The sequence below is a fragment of the Equus asinus genome, chromosome 5 (genome assembly GCF_041296235.1).
Source record: "Equus asinus isolate D_3611 breed Donkey chromosome 5, EquAss-T2T_v2, whole genome shotgun sequence".
Taxonomy (NCBI): domain Eukaryota; kingdom Metazoa; phylum Chordata; class Mammalia; order Perissodactyla; family Equidae; genus Equus; species Equus asinus.
The window spans coordinates 80,873,875-80,895,500 of record NC_091794.1 but is presented as its reverse complement, the minus strand read 5'-3'; the positions used below and the strand labels follow the sequence as shown (position 1 = coordinate 80,895,500).

Here is a 21,626-nt window from a genome sequence, read left to right as displayed (position 1 = left end):
TTTCTTCTGCCCTCTGTCCTCCACCTGCCTCTCCCCATCCTAGCCCCCCGGGAGAGTCAAGAGAGCTAACAGCTTGCGGACGTCTTTGCAGGGTGAGAAGCCCACGCCACCCACGCATCGCCCCTTTCCGGCGTGGGAGGCAGAGAGCGCTCCGCGGGGGGGGAGCGGGGCGGAGCGGGGCTTCCGGGGGCGGGGCCTCGGTCAGCTCTTTCTCTGCGCCTACGTCGAGGAAGAAACCCGCAGAGCGGGGCTTAAGTTCACCGGAAGCCCGAGCTCCTGTCTTCTGCTTCCGGGTCGGAGCGATGGCGGTGGCAAATTCAAGCCCCGTCAATCCCGTGGTGTTCTTTGATGTCAGCATTGGCGGCCAGGTGAGGCATGGGCCTAGCCCTGCGCCGAAGGGAAACTGCTCGGGGCCAGGCAGGCAGATCTCATCCACCGAGGGAGGCGGAGTGGGGAAGCCAGGAAGTGAAATTGGACCACAGCCTGTCGACCTGCGGGGCGGGAGGAAGGGAGGAGGAGGAGTCGCGCCCATCCCTGCGCTCGGCTGGCGGAGGAACTGGGCGGAACGACCGGATGGGCCATGGAGGCGGCGTGGAAGAGACCAAGCGGCGTTGGGGAGGGAAGGTCAGCCCTTCGGGTGCCGCGCTCTGTGTTGGTGTGGCCTTCCCGGTCTCGGACTGGGCCTTCTGACTGTCTCCCGCTGGTTGCAGGAAGTTGGCCGCATGAAGATCGAGCTCTTTGCAGACGTTGTGCCTAAAACGGCCGAGAATTTTAGGTAAGGAGATGCTCTAGCTCTGCCGGATTAACGGAACCAGAAGCTGGGCCCCTGTCTGTGGAATCGTCTGCCCTCCGTCCGCTCACTGCCCTTGAGACCTGATTCCTCTGGGTACCACCCTGTATGTCACGGTTTTGACTGTTCCCTTGTCAGTTTATCTTGTTAATCTGTATGTCTGGACGCTGACTGGCTGGTTGGTGGGCTTGCTGGCGCCAATGTCTGTCCTCCCCTCCGGAGATTAGGGGCGCTGGCAACTGTGATGTCATGGGACTGAATCGTTCACTCTTTTCCCTTTCAGGCAGTTCTGCACTGGAGAATTCAGGTCAGTCTCAGACGTGGTTGACTTCTCTGCTTGCTCCTGAGGGGTGTCCTGGGGCCGCAGTGCGGGTATTGGGTAACTACTGGCAGGCCTGGAATGATTGCTGATGACAGTGATAGAAGGTAATACCTCAAGGGTCCATCCTCAGTTCATTTGCCGCCTGTATCTCTTCTCCCCACCATCTTTAGGAGAGTCCCTTGGGCTCCAGTGTGTGGTAGACTGGAAAGGCCTATGATTACCTGTCATCATTCCAAGTCTCTTTCTTTTTGGTTATAGAAAAGATGGGGTTCCGATAGGATACAAAGGGAGCACCTTCCACAGGTAAGGCCTTTGGCAAACCATCGTGCGGGCTTTTAGAATGACTTCCTTGGGGGATTAGACTCTGTAGAGGAAAATAAAACCATACGATAATGATTTGAAGATTTATTAAAACCCGAAGTGATATACATTGTATTTTGAAATCACTGTTAATTTAAACTACGATGACTAAGTGAATGTTTTTCTAAACCAAAGAATCTTCTTTCAGGATCCTTTGTTCTCTGTTTCAGGGTCATAAAGGATTTCATGATTCAGGGTGGAGATTTTGTTAATGTAAGTACTGTTTCTTTCCATCAAAGACCTATAGGTTTGTTTGTTTGTTGTTCTTATTGCTGCTGCTACAGCAATAGTAAAAACTATTTTTACTACAGGGACGCAGTCTTAAGGCTTGAGAATAATAGCCAAGTTAGATGAGGGGAGGGTATGGGGAAGGGAATGTCATTTAGAGTTGCTGGCTACTGCTCACTGTACCACTAAATGATAGGCATCGGCACTTTGAATGAATCGCTAAGTTCCAAATTTCAGCCTTTTGCAGCCAGAAACTCAACTTTCCCAGCGTACCTTTAGATGATCCATGACACATTCAGATTAATTAGTCACATGAAACTTAGCTAGAAATCAGATGCAATTTGTTTTTTCTAAATGCTAAGTTCCTTTCCAGAGAGCTAAATGCTTATGCGCCATTTTCCCTTCCACTTCTGGTATCACAGTGCCTGGAAAGCTGAGTTTTTAATCAGAAGTGAATTAGTGGGCAAGAATCAGAGCAAGAGAGGCGATAGCTCTGGAGGGATGTTTTCTCTGTTCTCTGGGGAAGCCCAGTGGCTTAGTCCTTCTCTACTAAGGATGAGTTTCTTGTAGCTGGACTGTATGTGTCCCCCATGTCCAGCCTCCCCCCCGCCCCCAATCTTGGAGAGTGCCTTCTAAACCACATTTGGTTCTTTTCTAACTCTTTTGTCCCTACCCACCCGCTTCTCTGCATAGCCTTTCTTATTATCATTTGGTTGGTCATGGTGCTGTTTTCTTGGATCTGGGAGACGTTCTTTCCCCTTCGTGTGTATGTTTATTTAGTTGGACTCTTAGGAGTTTTTAAAGACCTCTCTCTTTCCTACATAGGTAAGGTTACAAACTGGCAGATATTAGGCCAAATCAGGCTTTTAGATGTTTTGTTTCACCTATATGATGTTGTAAAACTGGGAAATTTCACCAAAAAATTCTGGAGTTTTGTTTTTCCTCTAGAAAATGGAAAATAGGGGTGTGTTTCTCATGCAGCGACAGTTGGTTGGAATCAAGTAACTGCTCCCTTTAGACAGTATGTCCTTGCCATTTCACCACAGTCCCCACGACCTGCTTCCCTTATTTCTGTCACCTGCTCCATAGGCATTTAAGTTTGCACACAGTTGATGGTCATAGGGCTTGGAGTGACCATACACGTTTTTGTTAGGTGGTACGAAGGGCTGAGAAGCTTTCTTTGCCTTCTTTCCTTTCTTCCCGGAGGCTCCTGTATTGCCATATTGTCTCAGCAGGGACAAAACCAACTTCTTACTAGTCATTGCCAGGCATGTCCAATCACTTGCTGATAGCCCCAGGGTTAGACAGTAGTGATCAGCCAGAAGGCTGAGTTTCAGAGAGAAGCAATTGCTCAGAGCTGCCCTTAGGGAAGAAAAAATAGAATGAGCAAGAGGCAGAAGAAGCAGGATTTGAGACCTTCTAAAGTTGGACCAAGAATGTTTGTTTGTTTTGATTTTTGTTTTTTTCTGGTTGCAAAAGAAAAGTGCTAAAAAGAAAATAAATCCTCTTTCAAGGAATTTTGCCTCTCAAGGAATTATACTCTTGGCGTTTTAGTTTACAGCTGCCACTTTCCTTGTTGCGTAGGTGTGTGTGTCGAATATAATTTTTAACAGACTTAAGATCATACATATGTTTTAATTTTTTTGTACTTAACAGTTGTCTACATTTCTTGTCATTAAGTCGTCTTCCAAAACATCCTTTCCAATAGTACCTAATATTCCATTAGGAATAGACAATGAATTTATGTGATCACTCCACTACCGTTGAAGATATAAGTTACTTTCTGTTGTTTCCTTTGAAAATTAATTTTGTCATTTTCCTTACTCTGGCTTCTGGAGAGCAATAGATAGTGTGGTTTTTAGAGAATGATGGAGTAACTGATTTATCTCCTAGGTTTATCGGGAAATTGGAAGTGAACTTGTTTTCTCTTCCGTCTGTCTGTCTGTGGAGTTAAAGCTAGAATAGCTCACATTTCTACAGTGCCATACTGATTCCACAGTACTTTTCTCAGACACTGTCTAACTGGATCTTCGTGACAACGTGTAAAGAGTAGGTGATTCCATCCTCACTTGATAGGTGAGGAAACAGGCTCAGAGATAGGAAGGGACTTCCCCAGCTCATAAGTGATAGATCTGGATCTCAGATCCAGGTCTTTCCACTATGCAGAGCTTGGTTTTATTGATAATTTTTAGTCAAATAAAGGTTTGATTGGACAGTGTTCCTTCCCTGGCTTATGTTAATCCCCTTTGGTAGCCTTTTCCCTAAAAAATGATCTTTTTTTTGAGGAAGATTAACCCTGAGCTAACATCTGCCACCAATCATCATCCTCTTTTTGCTGAGGAAGACTGGCCCTGAACTAACATCCATGCCCATCTTCCTCTACTTTATATGTGGGACGCCTACCACAGCATGGCTGTTGCCAAGCGGTGCCATGTCCACACCCGGGATCTGAACCGGCGAACCCCGGGCCACCGAAGTGGAATGTGCGCACTTAACCGCTGCGCCACCAGGCCGGCCCATAAGGGATCTTTGATTCTGCACTAGGTCAGTGTTTTCCCTTTCTGACATGCACCACGTGTTCTTTTTTACTCTCTGGCTGGGAGAAGTTGGTCTTTGGCCCCCTTCAACCCCAGGGATTCTCTTTAAGCTCCTGCAGATATGGCCTTTGTCAAATTGCTTTATTACCCTAACTTAAGTTAGGTAATAAATGAAAAATGGGGAAGATGATAATGCTTATTCCACAGGGTTGTTGGAAAAGCAAAGAGATAATGCAAAGAAAGCTAGTTTAAGCAGAAATTGGGGATCTATGATAAGGTGTTTCATGGAACCCAAAGTGAGAAGTAGAACTAGGAACTGGAAAGCAACATAGAACCAAGGTAGTCCTTTCTCTCTGTTCCTCTAGTGCTCTCTGCGCACGTGTGTTGCATCCTCTTTGTGTTCTCCAGTCCACCTGTGGAAGGTTTTCAGCTCCAGCTTCCAGGTTTACATGATACAAGTTCAACCTCAAAGCGAACATCTGTCCTGCTTCATGATTCCCAGAAAAGGAAGTCTGGTTGGCCCTACATGAGTTAGGCCCTCTCCCTGGACCAGTCACCTTTGGCCAGGAGGGTGGCCTCATGTTGTACAGACTAGACTTCCAAGAGCCCACTCACCCGCATAGTTTGGGGGAGTCGCGCAGTAAGCAGTAAGTGGGTGCTTTGCTAGGACTGCAGGTCTAAGAGTGTTTGGGAATGGCAAGCATTATGTATATGATGACTTTACCATTGTTCCCTACTCTGCCTGTGTCTTAACCTGTCTTTCTAGAGGCCCAGCTGTGACCTGTTTTACCCAATTTGTGAGATGCCCTGGCCATTTTGTGGGCTGCAGGTGCCTTGCTTGGGGTTTGCTGTGATTGCAGGACAGGGTCAAAGAGGTGTGGCTCCCAACGTGACCTGTAAGAGTAAAAGCAGCTTTAGAAGCCAGGCTTTCGGTGCAGCAGCATCCTTGCCCTGGGCTTCAGGGCGCCGAGCACTCGCAAGTTACTAACACTTCTCTTCTCTCTGCTCAGGGAGATGGTACTGGAGTCGCCAGTATTTACCGGGGGCCATTTGCAGATGAAAATTTTAAACTTAGACACTCAGCTCCAGGCCTGCTTTCCATGGTAAGTGAAGTCCAATGAAGGTTTTGGGTTGGATTTATAGCCAGCTGGTATTTGAGCCCCTCCTGAGGCCCAGTGCTATCTCTTGGGATGGAAGCAAACGCTGTCCTTCTCTTGCTTGGCCCAAGGCTCACCTCTGCCATGCCCACCTCCTTCCTCAGTCTGGTTTGATTTTGTTGGGCTGAGCCCACCAGCAGGCTTTGGAACCAGAATCGAACTCCAATGTGTGCTTTCTTACCTTTGTTTGAGCCAGGACATGTGGCTAGGCTTTCAGCCTTGCTGCTCAGAATTTAGCTGGTTGTGCTTTCAAGCCCCACTGTTCACTCGCTCGTCACTCCACTCACCAGGGCTCACACAGCGCCCATTCACTCACACTGCCTTCTGGCTGGTCACCTCCTTTTCCTCCTTACCACTCCTTGCTCACCAACCCCCCCCCCATTTATAACCCCACTCACATGTCTCCCTTTCACGGTCCCCCCACCTGCCTCACTTAAACCCCCTCACCTCCCCACCCCTGCTCACTCTCCTCCGTGCTCACTCCCTCTTCACTTCCCCTTATTCTCCCCTCACTCATTTTCCCTTACCCCTCCCCGCTTGCCTCCCTGTCACTCTCCAACCCTCTCCCTCCCTCCCCCATTCACCCATTTCCCTCTGTCAGTGCCCCAACTCCCACTCCCCGAGACCCAACATTTACATGCACATTCTCTGTCCTGCTTGCCCACTCTTCCAGTCATCTGCTCAGGCGTTCATCAAGTAAAGATTTGTTGACACCCACACTGTTTCAGGCCTCATGAGAAGGCATCAGGATACAGACCTGATCCCTGCCCTCCTGACACTTAACATCCAATGGGGGAATCACATGTGCAAAATGACACACCCAGTACTTGTGTAACTCATGCCATCAGTGTATGCGGGTGAGGGCACCTCAGTATGTACAAGTATTCTGAAGGCCCCGAAGAATGAGGATAATTGCTGCCAGGAGCCAGGCAGGGCTTCACAGCAGAGGGGACATCGGAGTTCTTGAAGGAGTTCTCTACCAAATGACATTTCAAGTTGAGCAACAGCCCATGCAGAAGTATGTGACCATGGAATAGCAGGGTGGCATAGAAGGAACAGAGGGTGATGGGGGTGATGAAAACGTAAGATGTGAGTGGGGGAGGGAATGGCCAGGAGAGACAACTGGAGAGGCAGGTGGCTCTAGCTCCTAAAGGGCTTCAAATGCCAGAATAAGGCTGAGGTGTGTGGACGTTGTGTCATAGGTTACGGAGAGCCATCCACTTTCTTAAGCAGAGTTGATCAACTTCATGTTTTTGGCCACAGCGTGAGTGGCAGATGGGACTGAGCGCTGGGGTGGAGGAGCCCGTTCGGAGGCTGCCTCAGCAGTGGGCGAGGCGAGCACAGCAAGCGGTGTGCAAGCCCCTTTGCGGAAAGCCAGGCGGGGCGAGTGCCGGCAGAGGGTGTGGAGCAGCTTAGGTGGGCGCGGATCTTCGCCCCGAGGAGTGAAACCCCTCTAGTGCATGCCACTGTGTTAGCATCTGTGGAGGAGTCAGTGACACCGAAGAAAGCCTTGGTCTCCCCTCCTTCAGGCCGACCCTGGTTGAGTTGTGCTGTCACATATCTTGTAACAATTGTTTTTGCTTCTATCCTCCACTAAATCATGAGTTCCTCGAGGGCAGGCACTGGGTCTCATTGACCTCCAGGCCTTACTACTGGACCCAGAAAGGAGCTGAGCAGATGCTGATGAGTGACTGAAAGATAACCAGAACCATGGCTAACATTTATTGAGCACTTACTCAACGAGCACCTTATCTGCGTTAATTCATTTTAATCCAACATCCCTTTGGGATAGGTACAAATGAGGAAACGGAGGCACAGAGAGGTTATGTGACTAAACTAAGGTCACACAGCAAGTTGTGGAGCTAGGATTCAAGCTAAGTTATCTGTCTCCAGGGCTCCAGAGCTTATTCTCTAAACCAGTAAGCTCTACTGCCTGGAAGAATGAATAAATGAGTGCCTAAGGACAGGGAGTGTCTCCTGAACTATAAAAACACGTTATATGACTGTTTTCCTGCCTGCTTGCTAATAAATGTTTATACATTGAGCAGCAAGATAGGAAGGAAGGAAGGGAAGGAGGGATGGAGGAAGGATAAGAGGAAGAAAGGAATTGGGACCCTTGGGAGGTCTATCCCTTGTTCCAAAGCATAGGCCCACTCTGACCGGCTCAGGCAGTCCCTTACTTTCATATCTGAAATGTTCCTGAAGAAATGTACAAAAACCAAAAACAGCTTCACCTTACATAGGGAGTTTCTAAAGTATAACATAAAATCTCTAATTAGAGCTTACCTCCTGACAATATCTTTAAAGTATTTCATACATGTTTTTATTCCTTCACAGTTGAACACAGACTCAGTCAATTTAAATCTATTAAGCATCCAATTAAGGCTAGTGACCTATCTAATAATTTCCAGTTTTGCCTCAGTGGTATTAATTTTATGAGACCTGTGGTTTTAATAGGACTAGTACTTTTAGTTTTCCATTTTCTACCCATTTTTTCCCTAAAACAAGGGAAGTATACAACAAAATATTCACATAGTTCCACAGACACTATTGTGAGGCACTGCTGGTGAAACTGACTTGGGTTTGCTGATGCACGAATGTCTAATTTCAGCATTTTAAAGTGGTTTGGGGTATCAGTGGATAATGTACAGAAGTATACTTTGTATGAAAATCAAACGCCTTTTTACAAAGTATCACTGCATTGGCATTATAGCCTGTTTTTATAGTGCATTATTTAATGATGTGAAAACAGTTTCAAGGGAGGAAAAGGGAAGGCATATAGCTAGAGAGTTTCAGATTTTCTATTAAAAAAATACTTTTTTCCTGTAAAATTCAACAATAAAGGGTTTGAGGTGTAGCTATAAAAAGAAAACATTGATTGAATTAGTCCTTTTTTTCTAGCGTAGTGCTAGCATAGCAACTGCTTTCACCTTCTTAAATTTTTTTTTTTTGAGGAAGATTAGCCCTGAGCTAACTGCTGCCAATTCTCCTCTCTTTGTTGAGGAAGACCGGTCCTGAGCTAACGTCCATGCCCATCTTCCTCTACTTTATATGTGGGATACCTGCCACAGCATGGCTTGCCAAGCGGCGCCACGTCCGCACCAGGGATCTGAATCAGTGAACCCTGGGCCGCCCAAGTGGAACATGCACACTTAACCACTGCACCACTGGGCCGGCCCTCACCTTCTTAAATGTTTTTAACTGCCATTATTAGGATACAGTGCAAAGCTATTCAGACAAAACAGCTTATGGCATAGGCAACAGGCTTTTGCTCAGCCGGTAGCTAATTTCTAACTGTAATCCAGTTATAAACAGTATTGGGCTAAATACAGCAAAGCAGGCCCCATCAACAATTGTTCTCATAAAAATTCACATTGTAGGAGAGATGTATGTTTATTCAAGGATCCAGCTCCATGAGGGCAGAGATTGTGTGTCCTGTTCATCTCTGTGCCCTTAGATTGTAGCTTAGGCCCTGGCTCATGATAGATGCTCAGTAAGGTTCGCTGGAAGAAAGCATGGAGGAATCTTTCGGGAATCTTGCCCTCCAGCTAGCATGACCAAGAAAACTCACTGCACGTGTATTTGGTTTCCATCAGGCCAACAGTGGTCCCAGCACAAATGGCTGCCAGTTCTTCATCACCTGCTCTAAGTGTGATTGGCTGGATGGGAAGCACGTAGTGTTTGGTGAGTCCTGCTCCTGTCCCACAGTCCAGGCCCCCTTCACCTGGAGTGGGACATCCAGAGGAGCCAGTCCCAGAACTCTCATACCAAGAGTGCTCAACTGACGTAACTGGGTAACAGTAGGGATGGTGAACGTGGTGGGAGGTGGGGAGCGTGTGTGGTTAGAGAACTGGAGGAAAGGACGAAGGGGCCATGTGATGTAGTGTGTAACCACCTGGGTAATAAGTATGTCTGGGGGAAACCTGGATGGTAGCACTGAAGAAATTCTTCACAAAGGCCCGTGGTACAGTGGGGCTTTGCAATCTCTCAGCCCTGGGTTTGAGCCCTAACTCTGCTGTTTACTACCTGTGACCTTGGGCAAGTCATTTCACTTCCACTGAATCTGAATTTCCTGACATTGGTACAAGGATCAAATGGGATGATGACTAAGATTGGGCATTGGAAGTTAGAAAATGCTCTGCAAATGAGAGTGGTAAAGTCCAGTTCATACTCTTCCCGCAGGGAAAATCATTGATGGACTTCTGGTGATGAGAAAGATTGAGGTGAGTCCTGTTTTCATTTTCTCTTTTGCAGCCATGTGGTCTAGTACTACCTGACTAGTGTCCAGGCGCCAGAGAACCATGAGCGGGCTCCAGTTTGTTAGGCCCAGTCTTCTTTGCCTCCAGTGACATGGCCTCCCTCAGGAAAAGGGAGGAGAGACCACATGCCTCCCACGTTTTCCTTGCCTGCAAGTCAGGCTCTCTAGGACACACTGAGGCGTGGCCTCTGGTGGCCCCTTCACCTACCTGATAAAATCCCACTCTGCATGGCACTGAGGATCCTTCGTGACCGAGTCCCTGTCTGCCTCTCCACGGCCCCTTTTGCCACTATCTCCTCCACCTTCCAGTAGCATCAGGCTGCTAGCTCTTCTCTAACTGCCACCCACGTCCCACTTCTTGCTCCTTCGGCCCCTGAGCCTTGGCTCGTGCTTTTTCCTCTGCCCGGAATGCTCTTCTCCTTTCTTTTCCTCTTGGTGGCCCATTCATCTTGGCAGGCCCAGCTCAAGCAATCCTGTTCTGTGACTCCTTCCCTGACCTCTAAGCAGCAGATTAGTTGCCTCCTGTATGCGCTCTTTCTTATAACGCATTACATTGTTACACATCGCAGTTTTGATATTTTTAAGTGTTGTGCATTTTCTCTTTGATCTGTCTTATGTGCTTTACCTGTCTGCTAGGACATGGACTGTTGTCACATCAGTCTGAGTCCTCAGTCCTTAGCACAGGGGCCGGCAGGCATTAGTAGATGTTCGGTGAGTGTGTGTCTGAGTGGATGAATCTCCATGGTGCTTTCTCTCCTAGAATGTTCCCACAGGCCCCAACAATAAGCCCAAGCTGCCTGTGGTGATCTCACAGTGTGGGGAGATGTAGTCCAGCGCGAGACCGGATCAGGTAAGCGTGTCTTTCTCTCCTAGTTCAGAGTCAGACCCCAGAGAAGGCAGCACGGTGTAGTGGAAAGAACTTTCAACTTGAAGTCATGGGATTGAGCCCATTCCGTCTCTTTGTGACTTTGGAGAAGTCAGTTCCCTTCTCTGAGCCTGTTTCTTCATCTGTCAGATGGGGATAATACTTATTTCCTAAAGTCATCCCAAGGATCAAAAGAAAAAGGGTGATTAGGGCCCTTTACTTTCTGCCATTTTGTAGTTTACACAGTAGCCACCTGAAAACCATCAGGAGTTTCTGACAGCATTCTCGGACTGCAAGTCCACGCAGTAGTCCCCTCCAGCCCTGGGGACTTCCTGCTGGGACCAGCTTGGGCAGCCAGGAGACACACCTGTCAGCCTCTCGTCAGAACGGATGCTGCCATTCAGGTCGTGACTTTGTATTTGCCAGCCTGGTAGGTGCATGTGACACATTTCTCAACCTGCGTAGACTCCCTTCCTGCGCACGTTTGCCACTGCTGGTTCTGTGCTGTGCATCACTCGAGGCACAGAGACGGGGGCAAAGAACTGAGAGAGGCCTGTGCTTTTCAGGAGCTTATGGGAAATATGACACGTTCTCAGAGTGATCACTAGTAATATAAGTGACAGTGTTAACCGTTATGAATTCAAGGGAAAAATTGATCTCTTCCAGCTAGGTGAGGGAGGGGGGTGGTGTTTTGCCTGCCTGCCTTTTTTTTTTCCCCCCAAACCTGCATAAAAGTTTGAAGCATAGTACATTAAACCCACATATATCTTTCACCTAGATTCACCAATGATTAACTTCTTGTTTTATCATTTTACTTTGACATGTTTTTTTCTTTCCCTTCTTCCCTCTCCTCCCATTCCATCCCTTCGCCCCCTCTCTCCTGCTCTCCTTCCTCCCTCCCTGCTGCTTTCCTTCCCTCTGTCCCTTCCCCATTTGAAGGTTGAAGACTTCTTGACACTTTACCCCTAAATACTTCAGCAAGCGACTCCTAAAAATAAAAACATCCTACATAACCACCACGATATTATCTAATAAACACGATATTATCTAATAAACACGTTCAGACTTCCCCAGTTGTCCACAAAGTAACCATTACAGCTCTTAAAGTGCTGTAAACAAGGTTCACATATTTCATTTGCTAGTTTATTTTTGATTACAAAAGTAACATAATATAATCTGGTGAAAATTTTCAGACAAAACAGTTAAAGTCGCCCCCTTGCTCCCCCTTCCCTCCCCTCTGTCCACAGGTAACTTCTTTATTGGTTTGATGTATGGCTGTCAGGGCTTCTCTTTGCCTCTCTTTTGGGGAGGTTTTGTTTTTCCTGAATGGCATCATACTATATTAGTCATCATTTTTTCTCCCATTTTGCATTATGTCTTGAAGACTTTCCTTCCTCTATTCATGTAAAATGACCTCACATTTTTTAAAAAACTGATATGTGACGTTTGTAATGATTTGAATAGTTACACACTGAGTGTCAGTTGCTTTATACCTTGTGACTATATTCTCCAGAATATATATTTTTTTAAAAATTGGCAGTGTGTTGCTTATCTTAACTTTGGTGATATCCTTTGTTGAACAGAAGTTTTAAATTTTGATGAGGTCAAAATTATCAGTCTTTTCCCTTATGACTTTTGTGTTGTCATGTTTAAGAAGGTCCTTACTACCTCAGATCATAATGCCTTCTGTATTTTTCTAATATTTCTATAGTTTATTTGTATACTTACAAAATTGTCTAGAATTTATTTTTCTGTACTCTGTCTTTTTTTCCAAATGGAGAGCTAGTCAAATACCAGACCATTTTAATGACTGTACATACCTCTATCTGTGACTGACTTCGTGTTCACGGCATCTGGCACTTATAGGCGTTCAGTGTAAATTTAATACATGAGTTAATTGAGAGGGAGAATGTCAGGCATTTTAGGCAGGGAACTGGTGTGAGCAAATGCTGAGGCAGGAATGCACAAGTGTGTGCTGGAAGTTGCACATGGCCCTTTCTCTCGTCCAGCCAGATGGTCCCATGTCAGGCCGAGTTGACACCCTGAGCTTTCCTTTCTGCCAGGACTGGAGGCCCCTGGGGCGACCTGCTCTCCTCCCTCTCTCACTCACTTCTTTGCTGTAACTAAAGTTGAGCTCATGCGTCCTTTTCCTTCTAAAGATTGACCACTCATCACTACCAGAGGACAGAAGATAATAAAAAAGAATGAAGTTTAGAAATTTTTTGTTTGGGGCCTCTGTTCTGTGTTTTTCTTTCCTTACAGAAAGTTACTGGAAATCCTTATTGAGGGTTTGATTTCTGAGGCTGGCGATCATCAACCCTCCCCTACTCACCCACTAGCAAAGGTCATGTAAACCTGTGCCCTCCCATGAAAGCCCCTCTTCTCAGACTGCAGCCCAAGCAGAACAGATGCCACAGGGGCCGTTTGACCTTCCAGAGGCCCTCTAGTCCAGGACTGTCCAGTAGTCAGTCCTTTCTGTGATGGTGGAAATGTTCTACATCTGTGCTGTCCAATATGGTAGCTTCCAGCCACATGTGACAGTTGAACACTTGAAATGTGGCTGGTGACTAAAGGACAGAATTTTTTATTTAATTTTAATTAAATTTAAAGAGCCACATGTGGTACCTCCAATTACTCTCCAAACACTGACTTACTCAGAATTGAATCTCTCATAGCTAATACATAGGGACAATATACTATAAGCACTTATTTATTGAATGTTTCTTGTGCTCAAATATTAAGCTAAGAACTTTACTTGAATTACCTCGTTTAACTTTACCAAAAATCTCTATCATAGGTTTTAAGGTCTTAGGGAATCTAGATGGCAGTCTGACCTCAAGGGGTTCCACAGATGGGTGCCCCACTTTGGGTTTCTGAGTACTGTGATTTGGGAGGAAGTAAGGAAAAGAGTAGATTCATTCCTCTGGGGAGCAGGAGAATTTGTCATCATTTTTCTTCCCACCTATAAAGTTACAAGCATCTCTAATTCTTATAGGAGCATTTCAGATCCCTCAGGTTGTTTGGGGCAGAACAATGGTTGACGGCCACTACAGAAGATGTTTTCAAGCCCTATTGGGCAGTAGTTCTCAAACAATAATGTGCATGTGAATCACCAGGAGAAGGTGTTAAAATGCAGGTTCTGATTCAGTGGGTCTGGATTTGGGGCCTGAGATTCTGCATTTCTAACCAGCTGGAAGGTGATGCTGATGCTGACTTTGAGTGGCAAGGCTAGAGAGAATAACACAGGCTGTCTTTTAATTGAGAACCTGCCATATTCCAATCGGAAAAGACCCAGGAGCAGATCATCTCTTGGTGGCACTGGTCCAGCAGGAATCTACTGCATTCAATCAAGAACCCACCTGATCATGCATTTGAGGCCTCGTTCCTAGGCACTGGAAACATAAGAAACAGGAAGGAGACAGAACACCGGTGGGGTCACTTGATCAACTGTACCTCCCTATGAAGCACTTTCTTCCCTAACTCTTTTGTGTTTTGCCTTAGGTCCTGACTTCGGTTTTAGTGAAGACGAGTTATTTCTACAGCTCTAGATGTAGAAACCTTGTTTTTATCTCAGTGGGTCCTATGAAAGTTTTTTAGGATGAATTTGGTTAGGCGTAGGTAAATATACCTTGGCCCTTAGGATTCTCCTGCCATAGTCTGAACTGGATTCTTTGCTACCTACAACCACCCGGGGGCTGGTGGAACCTCTCTTTTGAAAGTCTCTTTGAGAGCCTCTTTGAAGAGCTCTGGCAGCCCCGCTAGTCTGAATTGCTGCTCCTCTCTGTGATCCCCAAACCTGGTACCTGTCTCAAGTAGACAAGAGCTTTCTTTTGTTCATTGTTTCCCAAATTTCCCTGAAGATAAGAATCACCTGGGACACTTGTTAAACCTGCTAATTCTGAGATCCCTCCCCTGGAGAGTTTGAGTGAGTTTGAGGTAGGACCTAAGATGCCGTTTGCAAGAAGCATCTGAGATGCTTCCTATTAGAGAAGTGTAGGTAACCAGCCACATTTCAAGTGTTCAATTGTCACATGTGGCTGGAAGCTACCATATTGGACAGCACAGATGTAGAACATTTCCACCATCACAGAAAGGACTGACTACTGGACAGTCCTGGACTAGAGGGCCTCTGGAAGGTCAAACGGCCCCTGTGGCATCTGTTCTGCTTGGGCTGCAGTCTGAGAAGAGGGGCTTTCATGGGAGGGCACAGGTTTACATGACCTTTGCTAGTGGGTGAGTAGGGGAGGGTTGATGATCGCCACCCTCAGAAATCAAACCCTCAATAAGGATTTCCAGCCTTAGGTGGTGCTGGGATGAATATCTTTTATTTTAACGTTTTCATCTTAAGAGCAAATAAATAACAACACATAATTTTACAGTTGTTATAGCTTACAGTGAGGCATTATTGAAGTTCAAATAGTGATTAGGTTAAAAATTGTGCCTGGATGGTGGATCTGTTAACAGTTGTGAAGGTGCTATTGGAATGACTGAGGTTTAGGAAACACTGTCCCCTGTTCTGGGATCACCTGTAGATGTGATACGTTCCTGTAGAGGAAGATTATGAAAGATATGTTGGTGGCACGTGGGCCCGTCTTTCATTCATTCCACAACTAAGCACTAGTAATTAAGATAGGTCCCATGCTGCGTATGAGGCTACAAATTGGAAAAGCCCAGTTTCTGCCTTCGAAGAACTCAGTCTTTGGGGGAAACTGACAGCTACAGTACCATAAAGCACTGGACTGGAGGTTTTTGGACAAAGCAAGGAAAGCCTGATTTCCTGTGTCAGCCTGGTGTGGTTTGGGAAGACTGCAGGAGAGAGGATGCTTCAGCTGAGTAGAAAGAATAAAACTTAGTAGGTGGCTAAAAGTGGGGAGGGCATTCCAGACAGAACAGCACGAGCAAAGGCACAAAAGGAAGAAACAGCAGGAATTGTAAAGGAAACTGCAAATAATCCCATATGGCCAAAGCAAGAGGGTATGAAAAGCAACAGGTAAGAGGTGAGGCTGGAGGGGGCCAGGGCCAGGTGTGAGAAGCAGTGCAGGCTGAGGAGTTCATATGTTATCTTTTTTTTGTTTTTTAAGCATTGGCACCTGGGCTAACAACTGTTGCCAATCTTTTTTTCTTTTTTTTTTTTTTCCTGCTTTATCTCCCCAAACCGCCCCCCCACCCCCCGCACACAGTTGTATATCTTAGTCGCCTGTCCTTCTAGTTGTGGGATGTGGGACGCCGGCCTCAACGTGGCCTGATGAGCGGTGCCATGTCCGCGCCCAGGATCCGAACCCTGGGCCGCCGCAGCGAAGCGCGCGAACTTAACCACTCGGCCACGGAGCCGGCCCCTATATGTTATCTTGAGGTTAGGCATGGGCCTCAGGCAGTATGTCCATTTCCCGCCCTGGGGCGAGAGTCCATTGTGCTCCTGGGATTCTCGAAAGGGGGCCTCGCCCTCGAAAAAGAACCAGGCAGGTAGGAGCCACTGAAGGACTTGGAGCAAGAGAATATTGTGATGGAATTTTCTTATTCAGAAGATGATTCTGGCAGCAATGTGGAGGAGGGTTTGGAGGCCAGTGAGGTGTCCAGTGCAGCAGTCCAGGCAAGAGGAAAGAGGTTCCACCGAGATTTGGCAGCAAACATTTGCGTGCCTGCTGGGCGTGTGACACTGTTTGTTCCCTGCCCTCAAACTCGGAAGCCATGCAAGCCAGAAAGGGAGGTGGTGGGGGAGAATGTCTGGCTTCATTCCAGTACAATCTAGTACAAAGGCAAAGCTCCTGGTGGTGTAACCAGGTCTTACACATGGAGGTACATCGTGTCAGTGGAATACTATATGGCCTTAAAAAGAATGAAGTAGATCTGTCTGTGCTGGCAAGATCTCCAAGGTAAATCAAGTGACAAAGTCAAGATGTGGTATGTTATGTAAGCACGATATTATTTATTTTCAATAACTATTTTAGAAATTACTGTAGTGCTGTATAGCCAACTGTTAATAATGGTTACCTCTGTGGAGTAGAGATTGCAAAGAGACTTTCTTTTCGGTTTATATTGTCTTGTATATGCTTGAATTCTCTCCATTGAGCATGTATCTTATAACAGAAATACATACTGTATATATATAGCTTTAATTAGTCCTGGTTCCCTCCCAGCCTCTCTGAGGAGCATGTGGCAAACATCAGTTTTGAATCATTTCCCAGTCCCTCTATCTCCTCCTCCCAGGTCTAGGCACAGTTAGCAGTCCCTCCTGGGTGCTCCCACAGAACTTGGTTCATCTCTCTATTAGAGCATCTAACAGTGTGTCACAAATGTGTGGGTCTGGTTTTCTCTAGACCGAGAACTCCTTGAGGCAGGGACCATGCTGACTGTCACAGTGCCTGGTCTGTGAGCTTAAGTCCTGGACCATGCATCTTATAAAGTGCATGTATATGTTTTTATACATTCTGCTTGAGGGCCCAGGGTTAAGCTTCTGTCTGAGCCTGCAGTATGACACTAGGACGCACTGTCCTCTGGAGGAAGGGTGTGGCCACATTTGCGGGGAGGGGGACAGCAGTATCTGAGTGTACTCACCCTGTTCTTTTAGTACAGCTGACTCCAAGGCCATAAACAGAGGGTGTGGACTTTCCCTTCTCTGTAACCCTAGGATCAAAACCTGCAAGGAAGAAGGATTGCTCTTTGTTCTAGAGCTCCATGGAGAACCCTCTTAAGGTCTGGCAAAAAGCACCCATACCTTGGAGCCAAACAGACCAGGAAGTCCCATCATTGTCAAGCCATTAAGTCCCTCGGGACCCTGATTTTCTCCTTTGCATAATTACAGATACTGTACACTACACAGAGTTGTGAAGGGTAAAGAATAAATGAGACAATATGCTTAGCCATAAATGTTAGTTTCTTTCTTCTTGGTTCTTGTGTCATATACCTCAGCTTTGCTGTGGGCAACTAAAAGTCTGGCCTGTGGCAAGAATCAGACTGACTCTGCTCTTTTGGGAAAAGAAGATCAGGAGGGTAGAGGATAGCAGGAGTGTTGTCTCTCCAGGACTGTCCCCTTCTAGTTCCTCTGAACTAATTATCTCTTCCATCTCTCACTGACTTCCCCGTCTCTGCCATTGTAGGCCTTCCCTTCTCTGAGTGATGCTCTTGAGTAAGATAATCTGGATTGGCCCCTGTGTTTACTTCTGTGCCTGCTGCTGCCCTATTTGATCCAGAGACTCGAAGTATCACAGATACAAAACACAAGATTTTCTGTTTAAGTTTTCAACTGTAAATAAAGTTTGTTTTTTGTTTTTGTATGTGTGTTATTTTTAAATGGTTGTAATGATAGCCCCATCTCCTCACACCTTAGCTTCGGCTGGGAGGACTGGTTCTCCCTGGAGGCCGGCACAGACCAGAGCCAGGCCCTGCTATGTATTGGTGATGCCTCAGGTTTGAAGCAGTTGTAGCAGTCCTCTCTCAGGTGCAGCTGATTGGGCAAAGAAGTAGAAGCCCCGGGGTCATAGTACACTGTTTATTCCAAGGATGTTCCCATTAGGGTCAGTTTGGTTGGTTCTGGAGCCTGGGGGAAAAGGGTCACTAACTTGGGATATTGTGAGACCATTTGGTAGAATGTGTCTTGCTCATGATGCAGTGGGAATAGTTTAGTTAAAAATCTTGGTGTGAATCTGGGGTCATTTTAAACAGTTGGGGTCTTGAGAAGTTCACTTCCCCTTTCAGAGCCCCAGTTTCCTCATCTATAAAATGGGGATAATAGTACCTGTCTACTTCATAGCATTGTTGGAAGAGTCAAATAAGAGTGTAAATGAAGGGAACTTGTAAACAGTAACATGCCTTGGGGAAAATGCTTGTTTTGAAAGGAAATAGCCCAACATAAAGTGATCCCACTGAGTATAATGTTTAAGAGGTAAAGAGAGTTCCCTGGTGTTTTTTTCATGAGGCCATTTCTGTGTTATCCTATTTCTACTTTCTTTTCCTGACTCACGGACAGGGATGACTCATAACTACTGGCAGCAGGCTACTGCAGCAGAGGGAGCAGAGAGCTAAGTTATATGACAGAATGGACCCGGTTACAGTGCCATTTCAGTGTACTGGGGGAAAGGGAGATGGTAACATATACAAGGGCCCTACAATATAGGTAATTGCAACTCTCTATAGCTAAGCAAACCAGGTTCAGGGGACAGTGAAGAAAGGACTGATCTACTGGAGGAGAGATCTTCAAGTAACTAGACAGGGTGGAATTATAAAGATAGGAAGGAGGAGGAGCAGCTAGGGTCCTGAGCTGATGTTCTTGGATGGGCCATTTAATTGAATTCAGTTACACTTGGCACCTGTATTCCATGCCAGTCTCTATCGTGGTTACTGGAGCTGCAATGATGAGTAAGATGTGGTCCATGCTTGTGACAGGAGATAGGCACAGTTTCGATTCAATGTGGTATTAGAATGTGAGCCCTTATGAGGGCAGGAAATTTTTTTTTTTCCTGCTGTGTCCCCAGCACCTAGAAGAGCTAAGCATCCAGTACCAACCTGGTAAGTCCCCGATAAATATTTGTTGCCTGAATGATAGTGGTATGTAGAAGATGCTATGGGAGTAGAGTGGAGAGACCAGGTGAGAGGAAGAAGTAACATCTGAGGTGAGTATTGGCAGCTCGGTTGGAATTGGCCAGGAGATAGGGTGGGGAGGGCTTTCCAGGAAGACGGAACTATGTTCTTGGGCAGAGTCTGTTAGAGATGGGGCACAAGGTGAAAGTTATTTTGCAAAGGAGATTCTTGGAATGAACCTCCTTGCCTTTCACCATCACTTAAAGGTAGGCCCTGGAGTTGTCTGAACTCTGGTCACCGAGCTGGGCAGCGTGAGCTCTCAGGGTGGCAGGGGACTAGCAGGACTGTGGAGTGGAGAGCTCCCGCCTTGGAACAGGAGATGAATTTTGACATGAACAGTTTATCCTCCAGTGCCTCAGTTCCATCACTGCAGTGGTACAGAGGTGGCTACAAGGAAACTAATTTCTTAAATAGCTCATCTTCACGCTCATTGAGCATGAGCAGAGAGCTTAGTGAAGTAATTGGATGAGTAGGTAATGATACTTTTAAGTAACATTTTAAAGACAAACGTTACAGAATTTATATTTCTGCTTGGGAAGCCGTCCCTTCAGAGCAGTTAGGGAAGGTTGCTCACTTACTCACAGAGCTGCTGCTGCCATTGTTCTCTCTGTCTTTGTAACTCCACTTTGGGGAAAAGCTCTCAAGCCTATAGGGCACATGTTTAAATGTCCTCAGTGTTGGCAGAACTGCCTTTTGAGGAAACATTTCCTTTTTAACAGTCAAAAGTCATTTGGAGCTGGAAGAGATGAACAGCAGCTCTAGAATCCACCTCCTTGTCTCCATACACATTGTTGCTGCTAGTGTTTCTCATTCGGATTACTGGTGCAGCTGCCCAGAAGACCTCTCTGCTGACAGTACCTTCTTATCCAATCCATTTTCTACACCACGTCATTCATGTAACAAATGTATTAAGAGATTGTGTGTCAGGTACTATGCTAGATGCTCCAGGAACTCATAGTCTGGCAGGGAAGAATTAGTGCAATACAGTGTGTTTAGATAGGAAAGTCTAGGAACAACTGAGGCAGCACCTGAAGGATGAAGAGGTAAGCGGGAGAAGGGAGAAAGGAAGAGTTACAAGTAGACAGAGTAGTATGTGATAGCCCAAAGAAAGCAACGGCTAAAAGATCACCTGGAAGGTTGGGTAGGGAATGTGAAAGGAGAGTGGGAGGTGAGTGTAGAGAAGTCACAGTCCGGTAAAGCACTTTAAGGAATTTGGACAATCCCAAGGGTAGTGGTAGTCACGGAAAGATCTTAAGGAAGACAGTGTCATGATCAGATGTTTTCAAAAGAACATTCCGGATATTATGGAGTGGGAATATTAGAGTAAGAGGTAGACAGAGTGGCTAGGCAGCCACAGCAAACTACGGTTGGCAGGCCAGATCTCACTCCCTGCTTTTCAATGGCTCGAGATCTAGGAATAAGAATGGTTTCTAGGGTCAGCCCAGTGGCATAATGGTTAAGTTTGCACGTTCTGCTTCGGCGGCCTGGGGTTCGCTAGTTTGGATCCTGGATGTGGACCTAGGCACCACTTGTCCAGTCATGCTGTGGCAGGCGTCCCACATATAAAGTAGAGGAAGATGGGCATGGATGTTAGCTCAGGGCTAATCTTCCTCAAAAAAAAAAAAGTTTCTAAATGTTTAAATAGTTGAGAAAAATCTGAAGAAGAGTATTTTGTGACATGTAAAAATCAAATTTTGGCAACCATAAATAAAGGTTTTTGGAACACAGATGCACTTGTTTACTGATTGTCTGTGGCTGCTTTCGGGCTCTAAAGTTGAGTAGCTGAGAGAATCATCTGGCCTGCAAAGCTGAAAATGTTTGCTCTCTAGCCCTTACAGAGAAGGTGTGCTCTAAGCCCTAGATGGCGATGGCCCACACCGGAGTAGTAGCAGTGGGAATGAAGAGACTCTGGCTTGGCATTTAGAGCTTGTTAGGACTGATTCAGAGCGCGTTTAGGAGGTGCAACTGACAGGCGTAGATGACGCTGATGGGGTAAGGACTACTGCACCAGCCTCCTAACTGCTTCCCCTACTTCTGTTTTTGCTGCTCTACATACAACCCATTCTCCATTGAACAGCCATTTAAAAAAAAAAGATCATGCCACTCCCTACTTACAACTAAAATTAGCCTTCTCACTATTGCCCTTAGGATAAATTTCAAATAAAATGTTCCTCATCTGACCCTGCCTACCTCTATAATCCAGTGTCTTCATTCTAGTCTTACTGGATTACTTTACTTGCATTTCCCATCTCATCCTGCCTTTAGGCCACTGCATAAACCTCCATGTGCCGGGAGTCAGCACTCCACCTTCTGCCCACCTCCACTCCCAAAACGCTTTGTGCTTTTGCAGCGGTGGAGTGTTTGGAATGTGGGGTTTTTAAATTTCTGCCTTCATCTCTAGACTGGATTTAAGAAAGCAGAAACTGACTGGTGAACTAGCCTGCCCCAGCAGTTAGGAGAGCTTAAGAAAGACGAATGAAGGTGGAGGACTTCAGCCACATAAGGTGGCAGCCTCAATTATAAATCGTTTTT

The 21,626-nt window shown here is 46.2% G+C and overlaps 1 protein-coding gene across 4 annotated transcripts; it reads left to right on the top strand.

Annotated features, from left to right (window-relative positions):
- Positions 1 to 196: 196 nt before the first annotated feature.
- Positions 197 to 17,789, top strand: PPIH (peptidylprolyl isomerase H). Of its 4 annotated transcripts, XR_011503456.1 has the most exons (11): positions 238 to 368; positions 711 to 775; positions 1,074 to 1,097; positions 1,371 to 1,415; positions 1,643 to 1,685; positions 5,248 to 5,340; positions 8,991 to 9,078; positions 9,577 to 9,617; positions 10,413 to 10,502; positions 10,755 to 10,947; positions 11,457 to 11,523. XR_011503456.1 is itself a non-coding variant. In XM_014867303.3 (10 exons), the coding sequence occupies exons 1-9, from the start codon at positions 303 to 305 to the stop codon at positions 10,479 to 10,481; spliced, it is 534 nt and encodes a 177-aa protein (XP_014722789.1). In that variant the 5' UTR covers positions 197 to 302; the 3' UTR covers positions 10,482 to 10,502; positions 17,615 to 17,789. The 4 variants fall into 4 exon arrangements, 3 of the variants coding, with proteins under 3 accessions (XP_014722789.1, XP_044626492.1, XP_044626493.1); XM_014867303.3 differs by lacking the exons at positions 10,755 to 10,947; positions 11,457 to 11,523 and adding an exon at positions 17,615 to 17,789 and having other exon boundaries at positions 197 to 368; XM_044770557.2 differs by lacking the exons at positions 10,755 to 10,947; positions 11,457 to 11,523 and adding an exon at positions 17,146 to 17,789.
- The last annotated feature ends 3,837 nt before the right edge of the window (positions 17,790 to 21,626 follow it).